The sequence below is a fragment of the Babylonia areolata genome, chromosome 10 (assembly GCF_041734735.1).
Source record: "Babylonia areolata isolate BAREFJ2019XMU chromosome 10, ASM4173473v1, whole genome shotgun sequence".
In the NCBI taxonomy this organism is placed as follows: Eukaryota; Metazoa; Mollusca; class Gastropoda; order Neogastropoda; family Buccinidae; genus Babylonia; species Babylonia areolata.
The window spans coordinates 22,861,645-22,888,920 of NC_134885.1; the positions used below are offsets into that span (position 1 = coordinate 22,861,645).

The window sequence follows — 27,276 nt, forward strand, 5'->3', positions numbered from 1 at the left end:
GAGTCTGCCAAAGGTTGCGCTTGCTCTTGCAATCCTGACGTTCACTTCATCGTCGATGGTCGCATTTCGTGACAGTGTGCTGCCAAGGTATGTGAACCGCTCCACCGCACTGAGTCTCTGACCGTTGACTGTGATGTTGGGCTCAACGTAGGGTTTCCCTGGGGCTGGCTGATGGAGAGCTTCAGTTTTTTTCGTGCTGATGGTAAGGCCGAAGTTCCTGCTGGCTGTTCCAAACTTGTCAACGCTGAGTTGCATGTCAGCTTCAGATCCAGCGCTGAGGGCACAATCATCAGCAAACAAAAAGTCTCTGATGATGTCTGTCATGACTTTGGTTTTTGCTTGAAGCCTTCTGAGGTTAAACAGCTTGCCATTTGTTCGGTACTTTAGGCTGATTCCAACATCGCCATCTCTGAAGGCATCAGTAGAGCATTGCAGAGAACATGAGGCTGAACAGTGTTGGAGCCAGGACGCAGCCTTGCTTGACACCATTTGTGACTGGAAAAGGAGCAGATGTTTCGCCATTGTCCTGGACTCGAGCCTGCATGCCTTCATGGAATTGGCTGACCAAGGAAATAAATTTACTTGGCCATGATCTTCCACAGACCCTCTCTTACTCACGTGTCGAAGGCCTTGGTGAGGTCGACATAGGTGGAGAACAGATCAGCATTTTGCTCCTGACATTTCTCTTGCAGCTGCCTTGCAGCAAACACCATGTCGATGGTTCCACGCTCTTTCCGGAATCCACACTGGCTCTCAGGCAAATGACCTTGGTCAAGGTGTGCTGTGAGGCGGTTTAGTAGGATCCTGGCAAGTATCTTGCCTGCGATGGAGAGCAAGGAAATGCCCCGATGGTTGTCACAGGCTTGCCGGTTCCCCTTTCGCTTGTACAGGTGAATGATAGAGGCATCTTTGAAATCCTGGGGGAGCGTCTCTTCTTTCCACATGAGTGAGTACAGCTGATGGAGCTTCTCAGTCAGCACAGTGCCTCCATCCTTGTAGACCTCTGCTGGTATTGAATCTGAGCCAGGTGCTTTGCCACTGGATAGCAGACGGATTGCTTTCAGGGTCTCAAGAAGTGTTGGCGGATCGTCCAGTGTTTCGTTGGTGGGGACTTGTGGGAGACGGTCTATGGCTTCATCATTTATGGAGGAAGGGCGATTTAAGACCTTGTCGAAGTGCTCAGCCCAGCGTTCGAGAATTTTCTCCTCGGTGATCAAGGTGTTCCCATCTGCACTGAGGAGGGGGGATGATCCTGAGGATGTGGGGCCGTAGACTTCTTTTTAGGCATCATAGAACCTCTTCATATCGTGCCTATCAGCATATCCCTGAATCTCATCAGCTTTGCCACTCAGCGACTTATCCAGCATATGACGTAACTTTTGCTGAACAGTCCTGCGGATGACATTGTACGCATCCTTTTTTTGATGCGGACTTTGGGTTGCTCAGGTAGAATTGATGCAGGCGGCGTTTCTCATCCAGAAGCTGCTTGATTTCATCACAGCTTTCATCAAACCAGTCTTTGTGCTTTCCGGTCATGGGTCCCAGGGTCTCTGAAGCTGTACTATAGATCAGCTCGCGCAGGGTCCTCCAGTCAGACTCCACATTCTGGTTGTCCAGAGAGGCGGATTCCAGATGATCTTCCAGCAGCTCCACAAAGGTCTGTTTGATGGTGATGTTTTTCAGCTTAGCGATGTTGAGCCGTTTTGAAGCCTTCTGGCCTTGGGGACGTCTCTTGGGTTGGATTCGAATATTCAGTTTCGAGACTACAAGGCGATGGTCTGTCCAACATTCGGCACCGCACATGGTCTTTGTCACACGTACATCTTGCCTATCCCTTTTCCTGACGATGATGTAATCGATGAGATGCCAATGCTTTGAGCGAGGGTGCATCCATGACGTCCTGTTACGGGTAGGGAGGCAGAAAACTGTGTTGGTTATCAGCAGTTCATGCTCTCCACAGGTCTGAAGCAAAAGCAATCCATTTGGGTTGCAGTGGTACACGCCGTGCTTTCCAATCACTCCATCCCAGGAGATGTAGTCAGAGCCAACTCTAGCATTGAAGTCCCCAATAATGATGAGCTTGTCTGCTTTCGGGATAGCAGCAATGACAGAGTGAAGGTCCTCACAGAACTTCGCCTTCACTTCATCCGGGGTTGGTCATGGTTGGGGCGTAGGCACTGACAATGGTGAGGTGCTTCTGGCCAGATGCCAGTGGGAGTTTCATGGTCATAAGCCTATCGTTGACTCCCTTTGGGATTCCAGCTAGCTTGCTGACAAGTGCTGTTTTTACTGCAAAACCAACACCAGCCTCACGTCGCTCTTCGCTTCCTCGTCCACTCCAGAAGAAGGTGTAACCAGATCCCCGTTCACAGAGCTCGCCTTCGCCTGCAAGCCGAGTCTCACTCAAGGCTGCGATGTCGATATTGTATCTGGCGAGTTCGGATGCAACTAGTGCTGTTCTTCTTTGGGGTCTGTCCGTGTCATCTCTGTCCAGGAGAGTCCTTATGTTCCAAGCACCAATGGTGAGAGGAACGATCCTTGTTTTTTTCCTTTTCTTTCTCTTTGTTTCGACCGCTGATGTAGGGTTCCCGTCAGCCGCGGTATGCTGGCCAGGGTGATATGGAGCAGGCAATTTTTAGGGCACCTTTTCTAGCCCCTTCCTCATGCCAGGGAGGTGAGCAGTGCATTCCTAAAGAGGGCTGCTCAGACGCTCAGACGGCTGCCGAGCTCCATCGCTGCTCCTGTCGATGAAGAACGACCCTATGGCCTGAGCCGCCTGCGTGCAGGTCCGCGGCTGCGACTGCCAGTGTACCCACACCTGTCGTTTCGTCGCTCGCCTGTCGCCACAGGACTTGGGGGTGATGAAGGGATGAATGATGAAAGGTCATTAAGGATGACTGATGACTTGCGCGATGAGTTTGTTTGAAGTGAAGAGGAGTTGCGCAACGTCGACCTCACTCTCTCGTCCGGGTCCACCGATTTCCAATGGAAAGTCTAAGTCGAGACGACTGGAGGATGAGCACGGATACAGTGGATGACCAAGATATCCTTTCGGTGTCTCATCGTGCTCTCTGCACTCCACAGTGCGTTGCGTAACCGCCTTCCTCTCCGTTGAACCGATAGGTTTCTTCCGCAGATTCTGCCGGATCCAGACTTCACATGCATGGGTAGACACACCCCGGGGGTCAACTGCGTGTGGCATGCACACAGCACGGTGGAGCTGGATGGCGGTCGGTGGCTCTCCTGAGCCGACGCCCTTTTATGGATCTCGTTTTTAATTCCATAAGCGTGTCTAGCCACCCGCCTCACCAGTCCCGGAAGGGAGCGGTGGGAGTGCCGGTTTAGTCGCCGGCAACCCGACCCTGAACAGGTTGTACTGGATTACAGGTTACCAGTAGCAGATCTAATAACCTGACCTGACGCTTACATGGAAATGACTCTAATATGTGTGAAGGTATGGTATCAGTTGAATGAATAACAAATGCACTGAAGAAATTAAAGAATGACTCTACACCTGGAGGTGACGGAAACACTGTTAATTTTTTTTCTTTTCTTTTTCTTCTTCTTTTTTTTTAATAAGTTAGCCAATATTGTTAGACTCTTTCATCGAATCATGCCACAAAGGAGAATCATCATTTACTCAAAAGCAAGGATAATTACTCTGTTACATGAAGGTAAAGATTTAGACAGGGACAAATTCAACAACTGGAGACCCATTACCCTTATCAACTTTGATTATGTTAGCAAAGTTTTAGCAGAGAGGCTCAACAAAGTAATATCTAAGCTAGAAAACGAGGATCAGGTAGGATACATTGGAGACAGGAATATCGCCACAGTTATAAGATCAACAGATGACACGATTGATTATCTAAACACAACAAATATAGCTGGGTACCCACTTGCAGTTGAGTTTTCTAAAGTTTTCGATTTATCTATAACCCCCTCCCCCCCCAAACTTTTATGTACCCTGAATCTTAAGTATTTGGATTTCGTACCGATTTTCAGAGGTGGGTGTACGTTTTGAATAATGATTTCTCAAATTCTATCAACCACGGTGGGTGGATTACCTTTCGGTCTACTACTATATTAGTAGGCACTAAACAACCAATTTCTGCTGAAAGAGAGACGCAGCTTATTAGAAAATAAAACAAATGGCTGATGATACAACATTATTTCTAAATGGCAAAAAGGCTATTATTTTATCCTTGGAAACATGTGAAAGGTTTGAAACCTTTTCGAGACGAAAGCTAAATATACAAGGAACAAAAGCCTTAAGAATAGGTAGACAAAATGAAGATGAAGATATAATTATATCAGTGGTAAATAACATAAAATTTCCAGGAATCTATTTTGAATCGGATAGAATGGCTAAAAACATAGAAGAAAACTGACAGTATGGAATAGAGCATATGAAACATTTGATAAGAGAGTGGAGTAAAAGAGATCTAAGCATACAAGGTAAATTTACTATAATAAAGTCATTCTTAATTAGTCAGTTTCTTTATGTAATGCAGTCCTTTGGTTAACCACAGACAGTCTTATGTAATATTAGTACGTTATTATATAAATTCCTTTTCGAAAAAAAGAAAAGAAAAAGAAAGAAAAAGCAACAGAAAAGCATTTAAATAGGGAAAAAAGAAAAGAAATGGAGTCTGGACATGGATAAGGAGGTCTTGAAATAACGAACATGATTGACTTACAAGAATATTTGCAGTTACAGTAGGCAGGAAAGATTTATTTTGCCTCCGAACATCACTGTTGGAGTCTGATACCAAAATGGCTTATAGAAAAACTCGCACCATATGACAAAATCGTTCAGATTAATTGTAAAACTGAAAAAATAAAAGGTTTAGATAGTACAGATAATGAATTCTGGAAAGAATTAATAGAAACGTATATAGATGACAATAATATCACAAAACTAGAAGAAGTAAAGCAAACTACCTTCCCAAATCACTTATTGTATAATAATTCATCAATAACATACAAAAGTAGTCCACTGTTGTTGTTGTTTTTCCAGTACTAGCAGAGAAAGGGGATTTTTCAAGTCAAACGCCTAATGCATCACACAGAGAATAGACTACTATCATTGAGTGTGATAAGCTGTATAACTGGTCAAAACAGAGAAGTATAATGCTGGAATACAATGTCCTTAACAATTCCATCCCTAACACCTGGATCCAGTGGATAAAGACAGAAAAACGACAGACAGACAAACAGACAAGCGACGCAAACCGATTTAACACCAAACCAAAACACATCACGAAAATATTAGCGGCTAATAAGGAACCAGATATCTCATCTGCATTCTATTTTTGGCACAGGAAACTTGATTTTGGATTAGATCGATCAGCTTGGGTAAGAGCAAAAGAAGTCAGAAAGGAAACCAGATTAAGAGTTTTACATCGGAAAATTCTGCATAATATCTACCCAACAGATATAATTCTACATAAAATGAAAATCAAAGGAAACAAGTGCTGTTTCTGTTGTGACAAAGTAGAATACATCGAACACTTTTTCTGTGAATGCCCAATGGTATATAGCCTTTGGATTTTCATTGAAGAGACAATTTATTACACAGTTAATGTCAAGTTAGAGCGTGCAAATATAGATATATAATTTGGAGTATAAAATGATCAGCACATTAAGGAAAATTACCACTGTATCAGTCCACTGACTTTAATTGGGAAAATGTCTATAAGTACTATAAAAACAAAAACAAAAACAAAAACATAATCAGCTTTGCCTTTTTTTGTGAAGGAACTGAAAGTAAGAAATATAACCTGCTGAAAAAACAACAACATAACAGTGGAAGAAAACAATGGCATGAAAATGACGTGACAAAGACGTTTTGTGGTTCAAAATCAGACGTTTTGGTAGTGGGATAGCGAGGGATGTTGAAATCGTTCTGAGACAGTAAATCTGGTTCAGATTTGAATTGTGTCTGAGAAAATGTTTCGTCATGCTGACACGAGTCGAATCTCGTTCCCTGTAGTCCATTCAGAGATCCATTCACATGATGGAGTATCACCACTTACAATTTGGTGTTGTTCTCAGTACACAACCGAGAAGTTCAGGCTGTTCCCAATACACCACTTACAATTAATTATCATTCTCAATACATCGCTTATAATTCGGTGTTTTTCCCAACACACCACCAACCATTTAGTGTTGTTCCCAACAAATCACTTATACTACAGTGTTGTTCCCAATACACCATTTACAGTTCAGTGTTGTAACCTAAATACCACTAACAGTTCTGTGTTGTGCCAAAAATACCACTAAGAATTACGTTTTGTTTCAAATAACCTGCTCACAATTCAACGATTCCCCAGTACCACACTTACATTTTTTGTGCTGTTCCCAACACACCACTTTCAGTTAAGTGATGTTCCCGGTCAAGACAGGTGCCGTGACACAATCGGCTAGGCGTTTGTGTTCACCAAAGGTCTGGGTTCGAGGCCCAGTTATGGCATGGTTTTTTATTTGTTTGTTTCTTGTTCTTGTTTTTTTGTTTGTTTTTTGTTTTTGTTTGTTTGTTTGTTTGTTTTTTCTGTTTTTTTTTGTTTTTGTTTTTTTGTTTTTTTTTTACTCCGATTTTTTTCCATTCTACTCAGGTGTGCAAGGTACCCGACGTGGGTTTGGGAAGTATTACAAGAACCGGCAGGAGAAGGATCTGCTCAAATGGGCGAAAACGTACACATACGCGCGCGCACATGCGCGTGCACACACTTTCACACGCAGGCGCACGCACGCAGGCACTCGCGCGCGCGCGCGCACACATACCTATGCATATGCACACACAAGCTCGCGCGCACGCGCACACACACACACACACACACACACACACACACACACACACACACACACACACACACACAAACGTACACACACAGTTGTTTTACATTGAATCATAATGTGATATGATCTTAACCAAATGTTTTTCGTTTAACACTGATGATAACTGATATGTGTGTGGTGATCAGTGAAGGGTGTGTCAGTTTTTCCTTGTTCTTTGATATTTGCTGATGGACATGATGCAAGCCGAAAGAGAATTTTCTGTTTTCGGTTGAAGCAGACAATAAAGTATTTTGAATTGAATTGAATTGAACTGAACTGAAAACCTTTAAATTCCGATAGACCATTTTATAAACTTCCCGAAGCAGCCAAGTAAGTGTGATATTCGAAATAAAACATGAAATGAGGGAACTTATTATTTTAATGAAAGAAAAAGGAAAACAAATAAGAAGCAGGCAATAAGCAATTGAACTTTGCACCTCATGTTTGGGATACATACATACATACATACATACATATATATATATATATATATATATATATATATATATATATATATATATATATATATATATATGAAGAAGCTTTAAACAAACTTGCGGGTGCGTGCGCGCTGTGTGTGTGCGTGTGTGTGCGTGCGTGCCTGTGTGTTTGTGTGTTCTAATTTCAGGCTGTAAGACACCATATGGCTGCTCTAAAAACGACAAATTTATCTACACCGGCGGCACATGCACCATTCCCTTGACCTGTCAGATTGCTGTGGTTGCGAAAGGGATAACGGTCTCTTCACAAAGCGTGACAAAATCTGGTTTCACTTTTTACGCGGGGTATGGCTGTGGGAAAACAGGTACGTCCTCCGCCTGTGTTTAAACATCATTTCATTTGAAATGTCACAATGCAAATGCAGCAATGAAGGGACAACAAGAAAGTCTTAAAGAGTATGAAGGTGCGTGTGTGTGTGTGTGTGTGTGTGTGTGTGTGTGTGTGTGTGTGTGTGGCCGTGGACCTGTCTGTTTTTCTCAGCATCAACCACTTTCTCGCTCTTTATCTGTATGTATATCCATATGTTTGTATGTGTGTCTACCTCTCTCCCTGTCTTTGTTATTAATCACCAACTTCAAGAACAGATGTATAAAAACAACATTATTGGGAAATATCAAACTGGATTTAAACAAGGTTATACAACTGTGGACCACATCTTGACTGTTCTCGCTACAGTTTACAGCAGTTTATCAAAACCGAATATCATATGTAGCAGTTCTTGATTTCATAAATGGTTTTGATTCTATGTTAAAAACAAACAAACAAACAAACAAAAAACAAAAAAAACGCACACATATGGCCTATGATTAGTGAGATGCACTAAAAGGTAACCTGCACACTTGTACAAGAAGCATGTATAACAATGTAAAAGCAAGGAATAGAATGGAATTGGATTGACAGGTTTAACAGATTGTGCAAAAGAAGTAAAGCAACTGGATGGATGTGGTCAAGTTATGTTTCCTTTGTTAACGATTCAGCCCTAGACATGATTAGATTTTTTTCCGGACTTTGTTGAACTATGCACCCTATTGTTCGCAGATTACATTGTTTTATTGTCAGAAACAGCTAATGGTATACAAAACCAGGTGAATTGTTTGTATAGAGCTACTAGAACTCTTGGGAATTGAAAAAAACAAACAATATGATACTTTTTGGAGGAGGGTATTTTTAGCTTCATGGAGCTTATGGTAATACAGAAGTAGCAGTTGCTGTTAGAAATAGTTCAAATTTTAGCATATATTTTTCAACGAAGCTTAGTTTTAATACAGTTTGTGAAGATCAGGTAGGTGGGGCGAATATCAGCATTGTAGGTATTCTGAGAACGCTATCTAAATTAGAAAAGAGTGCATGTGGTCTTTTAACCAACAATAACAACAAAGCCTTTGGATAAACAACAGTCATTAGACTATGTCTCTACTTTGGGTTTTGATTGTCTGGTCAGACAAACAATAAAGACGGAAAAGAAACGTTCATTGAAATTCTAGCGTGCCGTCTGTTCCCCTCAGTCACACTGTAAACTGTTCTCGCGTAATCACACTGGACTAGTAGGTCCAGAACGTCCCTTGTCTGCAGACTCGTGGTGAAATGAAGTAAGTATAGCATGAATCTGAAGTGCATTTACCTCATCGTGAGTACTTTGTAGTGATGTAGGTAATTTTACCAAACCCAAGATAATGATAATAATAATAATGGTATTTATATAGCGCTGAATCTTGTGCAGAGACAAATCAAAGCGCTTTCGCACCAGTCATTTACACGCATGCATAACTCTAAAACTGTAGAAACTAAAGACAAGGAAGGGCAGGCAAGGGAGGCTATTTTGGGAAGAGATGGGTTTTAAGGCCAGACTTGAAAGAGCTGAGTGTGGAGACTTGAAGCGAAAGAGGAAGTTCATTCCAATCGCAAAGTCCAGAGACAGAGAAAGAACGGTGGCCAACAGTCGAGTGTTTGAATATGGGTATGCGTAAACAGAGTGGATCCGAAGCCGACCGTAGTGAGCGAAACGAAGTGTAGAGGTGAAGGCAGCCACAGAGATAGGAAGGGGCAGTTTGTGAATACATCTATAACATAGAGTCATTCTAGCGTGCCGTCTGTTCCCCTCAGTCACACTGTAAACTGTTCTCGCGTAATCACACTTACTGGTCCAGAACGTTCAGGTTAGTAGATTTTTCAACCCCTTGTCTGCAGATTCTTGGTGAAATGAAGTAAGTATAGCATGAATCTGAGGTGCATTTACCTCATCGTGGAGTGGTGGCCTGCAGGTAACGCGTCCGCCTAGGAAGCGAGAGAATCTGAGCGCGCTGGTTCGAATCACGGCTCAACTATCTATATTTTCTCCACCTCCACTAGACCTTGAGTGGTGGTCTGGACGCTAGTCTTTTGGATGAGACGATAAAACGAGGTCCCGTGTGCAGCATGCACCTAGCGCAAGTAAAAAAACCCACGGCAACAAAAGGGTTGTTCCTGGCAATATTCTATAGAAAAAATCCACTTCGATAGGAAAAACAAATAAAACTGCACGCAGGAAAAAAACAAAAAAACAAAACAAAAAAAAACGGGTGGCGCTGCAGTATAACGACGCGCTCTCCCTGGGGGAGAGCAGCCCGAATTTCACACAGAGAAATCTGTTGTGATGGAATAAAATATAAATACAAATACTTTGTAGTGATGTAGATAATTTTACCAAACCCAAGATAATCAATCCGGAAAGAATGGTGACTGACTGACATCCAGACCTTTTTAGTTAGACAGCATCAGCACTGTCCAGAATGAAATCTGTAAGGGAGGACAGCAGCATCTCTTTGAAACACACGGTCAAACTTCTGCGTGCGCTGGTGTATTCCCTCTTCTGTGTGCATGCGAGACATGGACCCTCCAAGCAAATTTGGAAAGATGAGTTCGAGCCATGAAAATGAGGTCCATTGACCTTGCCAAAACAGTCCTCCGAGGAATTGCTAGGGGAGAGAGACGGAATGGTAGACAGAAAAAAAAACAAAAAAAAAAAAAACGACTGACATCATTGCAGAATGGACATGAAAAGCTTTTTTTTTTTTTTCTTTTTTTTTTTTTTGCGTTCACATTTTTCACAGGAATACAGAAGACATTTACATAACAAGAAAATATGAATCATGAATATATCAACCCTGCATTAATCATTTTGTATATCAACGTAGTAGAACGCTTGACAAGGCAATTTGCTGTCTCCCACTCCCTTCAACATCATTCTGGAGAGGCTCTTGATTGATGCACTTGACCAACATGAGGGAACAGTCATCACTGCTGGTAAGACAATCACCACCCTGCGTCTAAATGATTATGTTGACGGATTGGCAGGGATTAAAGATGAGCTCGAGCAAGTTTTATTGTTTTATAAACGGAACCTCAACAAAGTGGCTTCAAGGCAAATCAGAGTTGTGTAAGTACAATCACCAGAAGAAAGGAGAAAACAGACAGACATATAGATATCCAAACACATTGTGGTTCTCTTTTTGGAAACTAGGATGACGATGCGTTGTGCCATCATCAGAGGAACCTAAAGTCTGAAGCACAAATATGGATGCAGATGGGGCATAAAACGCCAGCAGGCAATGCTGGAACTGACGCAGATTCCTATTGCCGATCTCGAGCTGCTGCAAGGCACTGACTGACTCCCTCGAATGTCTTCTCTGCAGCGAAGAAGGTAGATGAATCCTCTTTGTTTAGTGGGATACGACGTTTCGAACCATAGGCCAGTTGTCAAGTGATGAGAAGAGGACAGTGTGAATATATATATATATATATATATATATATATATATATATATATATATATATATAATTGTGTGTGTGTGTTTGTGTGTGAGTGTGTGTGAATGAGTGAGTATGTATTGCACTGACTGGTGATCAGCAAGTGTTTTAGTGTGCATGGTCCATCAAAACAGAAAGTGGTGAGATGTCATCACCCTTTTCTCACATAGGCTTTCCTATTCACACTGTCCTGTTCTCATCACTTGACAACGGGCCTATGGTTCGAAACGTCGTATCCCACTAAAGAGGATTCATCTACCACCAAAAAGGTGTTCTTTTTTAGAAACTTTAGTTTTTTGTCTTCTCTGCAGTTTTGTTGTTGTTGTTCTTTTTGTCTGTTTTTGTTTGGACACGCTAGCTGCTTCTACTTTTGTAAATTTGTTGTTACAACATGCTACGTGCTACTTTCCGTTCTTATCAGTTTTCTTGACTACGAAGCAGAATGGCGGGGTAAGATATTGACCTTTATCTCTTTCAGCTTTCAGCATTCTTGTTGTTGCTGCTTTGTTTTCATAACCATATTGCTTTTTCTTTGACCAGGTGCTAATGTCTGTGGGAATGATAAGTGTTTCAACCCTGTTGGCAACCCCATTGGTAATGAGGATTGGAGCATGTGTATACCCCAGCATACCAACTTCACCACGCCGGATGGGGGAACGTTTACATGCCAGATGCACACAACATGTGACAAGGAGTATTTCTACCTGGAAATGGTCAGATATGAGGTGGAACCTGAACCTGAACCCGTATACGATAGTGAGTGGATGCATGATCTAATGACTGAATCGATTAATCACTCTCTCTCTCTCTCTCTCTCTCTGTGTGTGTGTGTGTGTGTGTGTGTGTGTGTGTGTGTGTGTGTGTGTGTGTGTGTGTTGGTCTGTCTGTCTTGTTGTCTGTGTGTATATGTATGTATTAATGCATATGTTTGTGTGTCTGTGTCTGCCTTTATCTTTGTGTCTATGTTTACGTGAGTGCATGTATTTATGAATAGAATATAGAATAGAATATGTCTTTATTACCAAGTCTGCTGGGGTCACAAGGAATATTGGGGGCAGGGGGTGGGGGAGTAGTACATATAAGGAACGAACATAAATTGAAAATCATACACAAACACAGATACAGTAGAAGTTAGGATACATACAAGTGCATATCAATATAAAAGCTTGTGCATACTCGCACATGCTCGCACTGCACACACAAACACACACACACACACACACACACACACACACACACACACACACACACACACACACACATACATACATACACGCACGCACGCACACACGATTACACGTGCATGACAAACCTGTCGCACTTATCCTCCTGACCACCCACGTGTTTTCAGGCTGCAGCGTCAACGGTACCACTGTGGTGTCGGGGACAGTGACGTGGAGTGACCCATGCCGGCAGACAGTGTGCACTGTCACCGACGGTATCGCGGAACTGGTCACGGCGTTTAAAGGTGACGAATTCCTAGACCCAGTGTGTGGAGAAGACCAGGACAGAGGGGAGGGAGGGGGGTGGAAAAGCGGGATGGGGTGGGGAGAGAGAGAGAGAGAGAGAAGGTTAGGACAGAGGGAGTGGGTTTTCTCGCTCTGTCCCAACGCTTTCTTTCACGTTGAGAGGTAGCATGAGCGCACTTTCCCTCACTTTATAATACAACGTGAGGTTGCCAGAAAATTTGGATCGTTCCCCTGCCACGGTTCCTTTCTTCAAGTGCGAGAAAAGGCGAGGATCGCCCATACCACGTTTTCTCCTCGCGGTGTGTAGGGGGTGTGGGAAGTCTCCCCTGCATCTATTGAAATGATTTCCTCGCTCACTGGGATTGGTTTCTTGTCTTTTTTTTCAACAGAGAAGAAATGGAAGAGTGAGAGACAAAGTTGCCGCACACACACAACAACAACAACAACAACAAAAAACAGTTGACAGACTAAAAGATCACACACACACACACACACACACACACACACACACACACACACACACACACACACACACACACACACACACACACACATGCTTTCTCTCAATGTGAGAGAAAGCATTGGATTGCAAAAAAAGTGTGGGCTAACAGGAGGGTTGGGGGGGGGTATTTGTTTTAAAGGTCATACGGTATTTACTTCATGCTCAAGATACTGCTGCATTGACTTTTAACTTCTTCGTTTATTCTTCTCCAGAAACTCTTTATATGAACATTACAATGTGTGTTTACATTGGTAATTCTGACAATGACTTTTGTGTTTTAAACCCCACCCCCACCACAAACAAAACATCAGAGGATTGTGCATCATCCCCTTTTTTTATATAACAGGAACAACTGTTTTGGTGGGCATATTACTGACAAAACTATACCACACTAGCCTAGACTACTAGACTTTATCGTCTGTGAAATCATAAAATGTTTCTTCTTTTTTTTTTCAAAAGGAAAATTCATTTTGAAGGGTAGATTATCGGCTAGAATAGAATAGAGAAGACCATACTAGTCTAGACTAGACTAGACAGTTATTGTCTGTAATTTTATGGCATTTCTCTCATCTAATATCCTAACAGAGCGATTTGTATGAAAAGATTATAGACAAGGCTAGATACGTCAAAACTACTAGATTTTATTGTTTTTAGAGCAATTTCATTGTTTTAGAAGGGCAGGTAATGTACTAGAGTAGACTACACTAGGCTAGACTAGTTTATACTTTGCTTTCCGTAAAATCATATAATTTCTTTCATTTTTTCTGATTAAAAATCGTTTTTGATGGACAGATTATTGACTAGAGTTGTCCAGATTAGACTTAATTGTCTACGAAATGACAGAATTTGATTCCCACTATTCTTTTGTTCCTAAAAGGAACAATTCCTTTCTCTGTGCACTTTACAGACCGGACTAGATTAGACTGGACTAGACTTTATTCCATGTAACATATCTTATGTCTTTCTGTTTCTGTTTGTTTGTTGTTGTTGTTTTCTTTTCTTTTTTATGTTTTTTGCTGTTGTTAGTGTTTTGAAAGGACAGATTAGAGATAGAGACGGTACCAGACTGAATATGGCTTTTTTGTCTGCAAAGTCACACTATTTTCTATTAAAAAGGGATAAAATATATGACAATATAAAAAGAAACACTGTAATATGCACATGTGTAGTCTAACTTGAGACTTAACACACATTGATGTGTAATTCAGTTTTGTCTGTTTCGGTGGTTGTACATTGTCACGGCTCGTGGTGTTCGTGTGTTCGTGTACACCTTCCCCCTCCCCGAGGATCTTTCATAGGCATCTCTGGTGAAACTGCTCAAGTTGTTGAATGTGACGGCGATACGTCGTCCATGTTTCACAGCAGTACAACAAGGTGGTCAGCACAACAGCTCTGCAGGTTTTGATTTTGGTGCTGTGCCTGATGCCTTTGTTGTTCCACAGCCTGTTGTTGAGTTTGCCAAAGGCGGAGCTGGCCTTGGCGATGTGCAGCGTCACTTCTGCATCAAGGGCTCCGTTGCTGCATAGGGTGCTGCCCAGGTAGCAAAACCTGTCGACTGACTTGATCTCTGTGTCAACGATCTTGATTGCAGGTTGGGGGGAGGCACTGGCGTTCTGTGAGCTAGCTGGTTGGTACATGGACTCGGTCTTGCTGAGGCTGATAGGTAGTCCAAACGCCTGCAGGAGGTTGAGATCACCCATAATGAACTGCATGTTTTCATGGGTGTGTGCAGCAAGCGCGCAGTCATCAGCGAAGAGGAACTCTCAACAGTGCCTCAAACACCCTGGACCTAGCGTGGAGTCGCCGCAAGTTGAAAAGTTTGCCATCTGTGCGAAACTGAATGTAGATGATCCGGTCACAGTCTTGGAAGACGTCAATCAGCATGGCAGAGAAGAGAATGGAGAACAGTGTGGGTGCCAGGACGCAGCCCTGCTTCACTCCATATACCACAGGGAACGGTTCCGACATATCAGTATTTTCCTGTACTCTCGCCTGCATGCCATCGTGGAATGAAGCAATCAGCTGGATTAGACTCTCTGGGCAGCCGAACTTTAGCAGGATCTTCCACAGACCTTGTTCTGCTCACGTCACTTCTCTTGCATCTGGCGTATGGCAAACACCATGTCACATGTTCCCCTGCCTGAGCGGAAGCCGCACTGTTCTTCAGGGATGACTGTTTTGGAGACATGGTCAACAAATCTTTTCAGTATGATGCGGGCGAAGATCTTGCCAGCGATGCAGAGGAGAGAGATTCCACGGCAGTTATTGCAGGATGTTTTGTCTCTCTTCCGTTTGTAAATGTGGACAATTGAAGCATTCTTGAAATCCCGGGGGACCTCGCCTCTCTCCCAGATAGACTTTAACAGAGCGGCCAGCTTGTCTGTCAACACCTCGCCTCCGTACTTGTAGATGTCGGCCTGGATTCCATCCGCTCCTGGTGCTTTTCCTGACGTTGTCAGCTTCAGGGCCTTCTGGGTCTCGGCCTTGGTGGGAGGGCCAGCTGGCGAGTCATTGACTGGTAGCTGTGGGAGGGCTGCAATTACCTCGTCAGATACGGACGAGTCCCTGTTGAGGAGGGTGTTGAAGTGCTCTGCCCAGCAGGCAAGGATGTCTTTCTTGTCTGTCAGGAGGGTGGTCTGGTCTAAGGCTCGGACAGGGGTTGACCCTGTGACTCTCGGCCCATACACTGCTCGGAGACCATCATGGAAGGTTTTCGTGTCGTGAGCATCAACAGCGGACTGAACATCTTCGGACTTTCTCTCACACCAGGTGTTCTTCATCTCACGCAGCCTCTTCTGTTCGAGTTGCTTGGTTTGCAAGTACTGGGTCTTCTTCCTCTGGCAGTCTTTATCGGAAATGTGATCCTGATGCCATATATGCAGTGTGCTCAGGAGCTTGGAGATTCCAGAGTCGTTCTCGTCAAGCCAGTCTTCATGGCTCCTCTGTACAAAGCCGAGTGTGTTAGCTGCTGCTGTGTATGCAGCATCTCTAAAGGTGTTCCATACCTGTTCTACATCAGTTGATGCAGGAATTTCTTGGAGAGCTGCTTGGATTTGCTGCTGCAGCACGTCCTTGGTGATAGGGAGGTGGTGGATGTTCAGCTTCCTAGGGAGTTTCTGCCTGGCTGGTTGGAGCTTGCGTGCAAGTCTGATGTTCATCTTGCTGCGTACCAGGCGATGGTCCGACCAACAGACCACACCACTCATGCAGCGTGTAATGGAAACATCACCTCTGTCCCTCTGCCGGACAATCACAAAGTCCAGCATGTGCCACTGCTTGGAGCGGGGGTGCATCCATGTGTTCTTGTACTTGTCCGCTTGTTGGAAGAGGGTGTTGGTGATGGTCAGTCCATGTTGCGCGCAGTGCGAGAGCAAGGGCAGTCCGTTGGAGTTGCACTTTCCAGTGCCGTGCTGTCCTAGGACTTTTGGCCACGAGGAGAAGTCCACGCCGACGCGGGCATTGAAATCCCTAAGGATGATCAGCCTGGTCTTTCTGTCTACCGCTGAAATGGTGCGGCTGAGATCCTCGTAGAAAGCTTCTTTGATGTCATCAAGGTTGGACATCGTCGGGGCATAGCAGCTGATGACTGTGGAGAAGCGATCCTCGGACAGCTTCAGACACAGGGTCATCAGCCTATCGTTTATCCCACGTGGAAGGCTGTCAAGCTGTCGTGTAAGTTTGATTTGTATGGCAAAACCCACGCCTGAGGTTCTTGGGGTGCCATCTGGCTTCCCAGTTCAGTAGAAGGTGTAGCCCCCTCCAACTTCCTCCAGCTGGGTTCCACCGGCAAACCTGGTTTCGCTCAGGGCTGCTATGTCCACCTGGTAGCGATCAAGTATTCTAGCAATGAGCGCTGTGCGCCTTTCTGGTCTGTCGTCTCTGTCCAAAATGGTGCGAACATTCCAGGCACCCAGTCAGGGCCAGACTCCTGGTTCTTTTCTTCTGTTGTTTTTGACCGCTAGTGTTGGATGTCCAAGTAGGTGTGGTTTCCCACTAGGCACTAGGTGAGGCAGGCTTTGTTTAGGGATCCTTTTATCTCCCCTTCCCCATGTGGGGATAGCAGTGCTGTTCCTAAAAAGGGCTGCTCTGACGCTGTGGGAGGATACGGACGCCGCATCTGCCCCAGTCTATGGCGGACGACCATCACCCCACAGCCGCCTGCGTGCAGAGTCGTGACAAGGAACTGCCAGCAGCATTCTCTGCCTGTCCCCATTGCCACTTCTCCATCGCCGCAGGGCTTGGGAAAGCTGGGTGTTGAAGGGCTAGCTCGTCGTTTCCACATTAGCCTGGTTGCCTGACCAGCATAGGTGACTTTTTGTAGTGAAGAAGAGTTGTGCAGTCCCTTCCCCACTCTCTCGCCTAGCGACGCTCGGAGTCCCAAAGGTGCAGATACTGCCACGTGTAGAACGGCATCAGCTGGTGCAGGTTTTTTCTTCGGAGTTCCGTCTCCTAGGAGGACTTCCAGCCAAGGATAATAGTTCCCCTGCCCTTTGGTCATCCTCTTCCGCCTTCACAGCCGTTGGGAAAGATTTCCTCCTCCGCCTGGTCCGTCGCTGGGACACTTCACATGCGGCAGGTAGTACTGGGTTACATGGTACCAGTAGCAAGGGCTATGCCCCTGACCTGACGACAACTGAGCTGAACTAAAGCTGCAGCTAAAACATGTTGACGATATGACGTAAAGAACTGAGGCTGAAGATGAGTCGTGCTGTAATTGGGTAGGGGGTAAATGTTGTGTTCTTCGATTTATCACGCTTTCTTTATTTTTTGCGATCACAGTAGAGAACCGAGCTAATTTATTTTTCTGTCTCTGTGTTTGTTGTCAGGACATTAGCTAAGTTGGACAAGTGTGTGTGTGTGTGTGTGTGTGTGTGTGTGTGTGTGTGTGTGTGTGTGTGTGTGTGTGTGTGTAGGCCGGGGAAGGTACATGGGCAACACCTTATAGGTTGTAACATACAGGATGCGGCCTCTTTCGCCTCATTTCAGCAATATGATATCGCGAATCATCAACTGACTGCACGATTCCAACAGAGACAAAACGTTTCGATCAAGATGTTTGCCTTTGACTTGAATTGTGTGTATATCAATTTCACTTAAATGAGTATCCTCTTTAGAATGATTTAATGAAATAAACACGTCGATGATGTAATTAGTCCTAGAAGTTCGTCTTCTTCACTTTTAGACAAGAATGTCATGCCGTTTGTAAAACCCAAAACAAACATTCTGGCAACGAACCGAGAAAACCCACTAAGAACCTGGGTATTGACAAAATCGTATTTCCTGAGATTGTTTTCAAAATATACCATGGACACACAGACACACAGACACAGACACACAGACACACACACACACACACACACACACACACACACACAGACACACACACACACACACACACACACACACACACACACACACACACACACACACACACACACACATCCACACACAGACAACCAAAGCACAGGGATATTACACAGACTCATGTTTTTTGCAAACTCAAACGTGAGCCAAAAATGTTTTGATGGGTGAATTATAAACTAGGCTAGACCAGACTAGAATTGAATGTCCACAAAAACATAATTTCGTTCTTCTCTTTTTCATGTTATATATCATTTTTTTTCTATCAGGAACACATTTTGATGGGTAAATAATAACTTACATTAGATTTGATTGCCCATAAAATCACAAAATGTATTTCTTTCTTTTTTCTTTTTAATTTTTTTTTAAAAGAAGCAGATATAAACAGGAACAGTTCCTTTTGATGGGTAGATTAGGGACTGGACTAAATTTTATTGTCTGTACAATTACAGAATTTCCTCGGTTTTTTTTTGTTTGTTTTTTGTTGTTGTTGTTGTTGTTGTTGTTTTTCTAACAGGAAAAAAAAACCAAATTGATGGGCAGATCACGAAGGGTGCGTGCACGAGCAGCAATGTGTCAAGGTGGATGGACGCGTCTTCAGTCATGATGGCAAAGGCTCTTGCACCGAACTGTTCTGTCGCAAAGACAGTAAAACGTCCCCACCTGTCTTCGAATTTGACGCAGTCGTAGTAGGTACGTATAAAACCACAGCGAACAGACGATCGAACACATGGACGCACTCAGTGGTGCATTGGGTGCTAGTCTATCAGACAAGACGATAAAACCCAGTATGCTCTTCGCTGCACGAGAAAAGAAACCCAAGGCAACAAAAGGGTTGTCCCTGAAAAAAAAAGAGTAAAAGACAAATCCTCTTTGATATTAAAACGAATAGACCTGTAAACATGAAAGGAGAAAAGAAACGGCAACGCTTCTGGGAGGAAATACACTCTACGTGTGGGAGGGTAGCCTGAATTTCACACAAAGAAATCTGACGTGGTAAAAATTGATTATGTAAAAATGAGAAAATGAAAATACTTTTCTTGAGATATTCTCCCTTCGCAACCACAAACAGGGTCATATGTCGTAATCTCGTCTCTCTCTCTCTCTCTCTCTCTCTCTCTCTCTCTCTCTCTCTCTCTCTCTCTCTCTCTCTCTGTGTGTGTGTGTGTGTGTGTGTGTGTGTGTGTGTGTGTGTGTGTGTGTGTGTGTGTGTTCATTTACAGGCTGCCGTGCTGACGGAAAGTGCTACACAGAAGGAACCGGGCCAGACGATGAGGATGGCTGTACGAAACAAAAATGTCTGTTTGACTCTGAAGCAGGACACCTCAAGATGAAGAACGTGTTTACAGGTGTGTGCTGCTGTTACCATGGTAATAATGTAACACCTGTGGACTGGACTGGCTCTGGTGTTATTTGTCAGATGCAAGGAAATAAAAACATGTTGAGTTTATTTGCAAGATGCAATGAAACAGAGTTATTATTATTTCTTTCTGCAGTAGTGTTGTGTGTAACTACAAAGCCATGACAGGAATGCCATATAGCAGAACACAGCAACACATGATGCAGGGAACATCGAGCAAGCAGGAGTGAGACAGAGTCATTGTCTCTGAAATATTTCAAACATATGGTCTGATTTCAAACGAAATAGTTTTGGAGAGTCCTGTCAAAACTGACATTGTGATTGATGAAATGTCTCTGCATTTACTGTTGATTACTTACTCTAACTGCTTCCAGAAGGCGGTTGCATGTGTACATCTCCGAAATATGTGTTAATTGTGTCTTTCTTATTATGGCAACAAAAGCATCTGTTATCAGTTTTGACTCCCATGTGTGACAGAACTACATTGGTGGGAATTATTTTGTGTATTATTCGTATCTGAAACCATTTTAACTTAATTTCCTGAATATTATGTCTATTTCTTCATCCAGTTAACTTCTGCACACAGTTTGCCATATCATTTCTTACAAAATTTTGCTTCTACATCACCCTTTACAAGAACATCACAATACAAGCCTGTTCCTCTCTTCACTGAGTGTATCAGATGTAATGCTCTGGAGTAATTTGATTTGCAATTGTTTTCTAAACGTATATCTAATGTTCGAACGAGGGCTTTTATCCATTTAATAACTGCAGCATCGTTTAGAAAATTAGTTCCAAAACGGTATTTATTGATGAAATCAGTATATGTCAGGAAATTTCCATTTTCAATGCACACGTCAGCAATGAAGTAAGCATTCTTATTAATCCATTTGTTCTGCCTTAGTGAAATGTTTATATTTAGTTTATCATTAAAAAGAATTATTTCTACTAATGTTTCAGTTTAATTTGTGGGCTTAACTTTGTCAAAGAAATGTTTATATGCTTGAAATGTGTCTTTCCAAAATAAGTTGTCGTTATATGCACTGAGCAAAATATTTGGTCCAAATTTCTCTAGGTTTTCTATATTTGGATGCATTGATCACGGAACCAATCTCCACTTATGCTTTGTAGTTTTTAGTTTTCTTATCCAACTTAATTTTAAAGCATGCATAAAGCAAGTTATTCCTCCCTCCTCTGCTCTTTTTCTTGCTACCTTTTTATTAATACGGATTTGTTTTTGATTCCACATAAATTTTAAGCTAAGTTCATGTAATGCTTGCATAAATTCATCTGGTGGGTTAGTTAAAAGTGTCCATAGATAGATGATTTTTGATAGGATCAAATATTTTAGAACTGTTATTCTACCTAGCGGTGTTCAAATTCGTTTGATCCCAACTTTGTACAGTTGTTTAATTTCCATAAATTTTTCAGTGTAATTTATATTTTCACAGTCTGCAAGGTCAACAGTAAGCCACACTCCTAACATTTTAAATTTCTGGGGTTCCATTCCATTTTAAGATTAGGTAAATTCTTTTTTGTCGATTTTCTTTCTCTTCCTAACCAGATAGGTGATGTTTTCTCATAATTCATATCTAACCCTGTTTATCTGTTTAACACTCTAATTGTTTCATCAAAGGAATGTCTTTATAAACGCTGTGTATAATCGGCAAATTGTGCTATTTTTAGTTCATTCTGGTTTACAGGTATACCCTTAATGTTTCTATTTTGTCTTATATTAGCCAAGAATTCAGCACACAAGAAGAAGAAATAAGGTGAGATAGGATCACCTTGTCTGCAGCCTCTACTAATTTCAAACCATTTAGGTGTCTGTCCATATAGTATCACAGTGGCCTTAATGTTTTTATAAAATGTTTCAATCCAATTACAAATACAATCCCCAAATCCAAACGCTATAATTACTTTCAAAATAAAATCCAAGTCAATTGTATCAAAGGTCTTTTCAAAGTCAATACATGATAACAACACTGGCATATTTGTCTTATTCAAATAGTACATTAAATCGTATATTAGCCTTATCTCCAGTATATCTTCCAGGTACAAAACCTGTTTGGTCTTCACCAATTAGACTACGCAATACTAATTTGATTCTAGCTGCTATGCACCCAGACCCTATTTTGTACACAACAGTAATAGGCCTCCAGTTCTTAATAAATTGTTTTGGTTTATCCTCCATTGGATTGCAAATAATGATTCATTCTTTTTGGGTAGCGGAGAGTTCTTTCTAATCCTTGGTTGAGTGACCTTCCTACAAACACCCCAATTTGCTTCCAAAAATTTTCGCAAGTGAAACCATCACTTCCAGGGCTCTTGTTATTCTTCATATTTTGAAGTACAGTAGTTGCTTCTTTCAATGCTATTTTCCTTCTAAAGAAGCTGAAACATCCTCAGTAAGTTTTGGAAGATTTTCTACTATTTCATTTATATTACAATCTTCTACATTTCGTTTTTCATATAACTGCTGATACAAAAAAAAAAAATCTACTTCACGTATAATGGCCTTGGAATCTGTTAAGGTGTTACCATGTTTATCTTGCGATTCAATCGTTTGCTTGCTTACATAATTTTTCTAGACTACAATAATAATCAGTTATCTTTTCCCACTGAGAGATCCACCTAGCTCTTGATCTTAGTAGCACCCCGTCCATTTTCTTTTCTTCTTCTTCTTCTTCTTCTTCTTCTGATTATTATTATTGTTGTTATTCTCATCATCATCAACATTATTATTATCATTGACCAGGATCAGGCTGCTTCGATCTGACCACCAACACGTGCAGCTATGGGAAATGGCAGACGTACACACTGGGTGGCTGCATCAAAAACAGATGTAACGCTGCCAAGAATGGGAAATGGCTGACGCGCTACAGAAATACAAGTAATGAAGATAGATAGATAGATAGACAGACAGAGAGTTTGACATAGAGATATATAAACACAAACACACACACACACACACACACACGCACGCACGCACGCACGCACGCACGCACGCACACACACGAACACACACATACATACATATATATATATATATATATATATATATATATATATATATATATATATATATATATATATATATATATACACACACACACACACACACACACATCTATATATCTATCTATATATACATTTATATATACATAGTACACGCATGTCTATATATATCTCTGTGTGTGTGTGTGTGTGTGTGTGTGTGTGTGTGTGTGTGTGTGTGTGTGTGTTTGTGTTGTGTTGTGTGTGTGTGAATCTCTCTCTCAGAGAAAGAGAGAGAGAGGCAGACAGACAAAGACATCGACGTGAACACTATCCGAAGTGAGCTAGTGTCTGTTGTTTCAATGCCAACACGGGGCACATTAGATTAACTATATTGCATTGCATTGCATTGTGTTGCGTTGCTTTTAATTATCTATTGATAAATGTGAATTCATTCATTGTAGAACTAATTGGGTCTTAGGTGATGTGCCCTGATGTCTAATGATTATCTAATACAGAACTGATGCAGGTCAATGTCTGGATGTTGGCCTGTTTCAGGAAAGTGCAAACCAATCTCGAGAGGATGTAAAACCACAGATGGACTGCCAGGTGATCTTTTTGTCTCTGTCTCTGTCTCTCTCTCTCCCTCTGTCTCTCTGTCTATGTCTTTGTCTCTCTCTCTCTCTCTCTTCCATCCCCCTCTCTCTCCCTTTCTTTCTCAGTTATATCAAGGTTTCATATAAATGAGCAGTTATGAAGCGGTTCACAATATAATGTGATATTTTGAGAATCCATACATATTCAGCATATACAACCTTCACACAGACAGGCCAATGTTTTGAATAAGTGAATGTTTTATGTCAGTTTAATTTCATAAAAAGTATAGATATATTTACGATAACAATCGTTGTGTGGAAAGAAACCGGCATTTTCCTTCGTCAACATGCACGACTAATAACGACTGCGTAGATTTTGAAGAACAAACCTATTACTTTAACACAATACATCAACTTGCAAGGCAAGGCGATGCAAGTACCAAGAGGTTCATTTCATGGACCCACCGGTTTTTGCACAAAAGTGAATTGAAGTCATGTGGGAACAAATGCGGAAATATTTCCAATAGATTTAGACAACAGTACACTTTTTTCCACTGGTCACGGAAAACGGTTGTCAGCATCAAATGAATGTTACCAGCATAAGATATAATTGTTCATGATTAAACTCATTCCGTCAAGTGGATTCCACAGTTTAATTAAAAAAATATCTCAAACACACGTCTTCCATTCTGCCCACCATCTACTTCTTCTGGTTGTATGTATGTGTGTTCTCGCTTGTATTCACACATTCGTTTTGGTTTTTCAATTTGAATACCATAAAAGAAATGTCCCTAGGACTTGTGATATCTTATCACAAACTGTATTAGTATCTTAAAATATAAAATGTAGTGTATGGCTGTGGAATTTTTAAACGCCGAAACACTTATGTCTTGTAGCAAACTATCATTATTTAAAAAAAAATGAAATGTACTGTACGGCTGTGGCATTCCCAGAAGCCGAAATTCTCCTTCTTGACAAAAAAGGATCTTTATCTTCAACTTCTTACTTTTCTCCACAATTCTTTCCGATTTCAACGTCACAGCATTTCACAGAAAATGTTACATTCACGTCTTTTATCCAAAAGCCTCCGTGTCGAACGATGTCAGCTTCATGATCCGAACATGATACAAAGAAGTGAGATTCCATAGCCTGTCAGGGCCACCAGAGCAGTGAATTCATATCCTCTGTGACGAAGCCTCGACACTGGAAGGCGAGGCCCAATCGTCTGATTACGCTGCTTTAAACTTCCTCAGTCAAATTCAGGTGCCGGTTAACACCTGGATGGAGTAGCGTATATGGATTTGTCCGAACGCAGTGACGCCTCCTTGAGCAACTGATACTGATACTGATCACACAGCGCATTTACTGGCTGAAGAAAGGTATGCTGCCTAAACAGTTCTTCCATGCCCTCTCCTTAAAAAGCATCGCACTTGCACCTAGCAAGATTCGTCACAGTTATTTATTGCTCTCCTTTGCACTTTTAACTCTTTTGTTTTCTTTGTTCAGGATGTAAGCACCAGAAGAAGTGCTACCCTGTGAAGAGTGTGATCACGTGGGATGACTGTGCTCAGTACGTGTGCTATAGTGACGACACTGACCTCAACAATGGAATCAACAATAAGAAAGCTGCCCGACCCATGTGGAGAGAACGTGCAACAGGTGCGTGCATGGGTGACAGGGTTAAAACAGAAGAAAAAATAGTGATTTTACAGAGATAGAGAAAGTGGGAGAGACACAGAGGGAGAGAAAGAAAACAAACACGAACAGGGGTGGTTTATTCAGCAAAGGCATTTGCTCCTTGAGAAGGGGTGCGTACAAACCTTTTCAATCCTATCACCATCAATTTTGTTCCTGAAATAATCTCACGTCAGTGCGATTTCTCTTATTTGATACCTTAATAAAGATGACATAGTTCTTGGACGGACAGTATCAGCATTTACAGATGACATCAACACCCTAAAGAGATTCAGGCTTGTAAATAAACATTGGTAAATATAAGTGTTTCTAACATGTTATGGAAATGTATAACCAATGTATTCCTAAACAACATTTGGCTATTATGGGCTTTGTCTACTGTGTTCATCAGATGAGAGAGGGAGGGGGAGTGGGAGGAAGAGAGAGAGAAATATTGTTTGTGTGTGTGTTTTTAGTGTAACGACAAGAAGAAAAAGAAGAATGACAACAACAACAACAGCAGCAACAATAACAGCAGCAGCAGCAACAACAACAACAGCAACAACAACAACAACATTGACGACGACGACGACGAAGATAACAATAATAATAATAATAATGATGATGTAACTGCGTAAAATTAAAAGTACATATGCATGTATGTATGTGTGGGTGGGAGACGTGTGTGTGTGTGTGTGTGTGTGTGTGTGTGTGTGTGTGTGTGTGTGTGTGTGTGTGTGTGTGTGTGTGTGTGTGTGTGTGTGTGCGCGCGCGCTCGTGCAAGATGAAACAAGACAAGGTGACTATATTCCTTCAAACATCAAATTCAACATCCCTTAGATCGTGTGACAGACGATACGATTTCATTTTTTTCTTCTACATGTTTTATAATTCAAAGAGTATAACTATGATCTCGTTCATTTCTGTTTGAAAGGTTGCTACGGACCAAAAGGCTGTATGAAGCTTGGTGAACAATTTGTGGACCCGAATACCCGCAACACATACCGATGTACCTATAAACTGGGAGACCGCGGGCTCAAGTACCCTCAATTCCATAAATGTAAGTACATGTGTACTGGACCCCACAAGGGTATGATATATCAAGACATTTATAACAAAATATTGGTAATAGGAGTCACAAATAGTGACAGTTGGAGTCGTAGTTGTTTGCCTAAATGTAGTAGGTATACTATCAATATGAGTAGCAATGGTTTACAATACTAGTAGCAGTGATAATAACCGTCATTACATAATACATTATATCACAGTAATTTTTATATCGTACATTACGTTAAAACATAGACAGAGAATTAGAATTAAAAAAAAAAAAAACATTTTGCATTTCTCCTATCATAATATTCTTGTATTGTGCATTGCGTTAAAACATAGAGAATATGGAGGGGAAAAAGAAGACATTTTGCATTTCTCTTATTAGCCTCCAGAACCTCCAATATAATGGCATGTCAAGAAAATATTTAGAACACAACACAGCACAACACAGCACAGCATAGCACAGGACAACACAACACAGCACAGCACAGCACAGCACAGGACAGCACAGCACAGCACAGCACAGCACAACACAACACAGCACAGCACAGCACAGCACAGCACAACAGGACAACACAAGACGACAACACAATACAACATGGCACAACACAATTACAGTTTTCACAATACATTATTCAGAAAATCACCTCTAATAAATGAGAGGAAAATGCACTTCATGCTCCTTCACTGTCTCTCCGGTCTGACACTGGCAAATACACATCCATCAAACTGGCTTCACTTTCGTCTTTTCTTCATCAAGCGTGTTGGAGTCTCCCGTCGAACCGACGGATGAGTAGGCAGGCAGGCTTATCTGTCGGTGTGTGTCCTCATAATTTATGGGAGAAGAGGCCGATTCTGGATGCGCAGCACTTCCCACAGGTGTTGCAAGGGAAAACGTCTCCAGAAGTTGAGCCCTGCTTCCTTCGCTCAGCATTCTCTTGTTTTCAAACGTCTTTATACCACTAGAGCACAGCATCCTCTAGCGAGAGCGGTCAAGAGCATCAGTTTCCCAGGAAGCGATGTCTATGTCACAGGCTTTGAGGTTTGTCTTCAAGGTGTCCTTGAAGCGCTTGCAGGGTCTTCCAAGTTCGCGGTGGCCTTCCTTCAGCTGGCCATACAATAGCATCTTCGGGATCCTGCT

The 27,276-nt window shown here is 42.1% G+C and overlaps 1 protein-coding gene across 2 annotated transcripts in view; it reads left to right on the forward strand.

The window, feature by feature from the left end:
* LOC143286504 (uncharacterized) overlaps window positions 1-27,276 on the forward strand; it is a 49,105-nt gene that overhangs the window by 12,382 nt on the left and 9,447 nt on the right. For both annotated transcript variants that reach the window (XM_076594082.1, XM_076594083.1), the window contains exons 4-12: window positions 7,469-7,645; window positions 11,667-11,882; window positions 12,478-12,594; window positions 19,002-19,151; window positions 19,682-19,807; window positions 22,577-22,711; window positions 23,374-23,424; window positions 24,918-25,070; window positions 26,020-26,145. In XM_076594082.1, coding sequence (XP_076450197.1) covers window positions 7,469-7,645; window positions 11,667-11,882; window positions 12,478-12,594; window positions 19,002-19,151; window positions 19,682-19,807; window positions 22,577-22,711; window positions 23,374-23,424; window positions 24,918-25,070; window positions 26,020-26,145 — 1,251 coding nt within the window. The remainder of the gene's footprint in view (window positions 1-7,468; window positions 7,646-11,666; window positions 11,883-12,477; window positions 12,595-19,001; window positions 19,152-19,681; window positions 19,808-22,576; window positions 22,712-23,373; window positions 23,425-24,917; window positions 25,071-26,019; window positions 26,146-27,276) is intronic.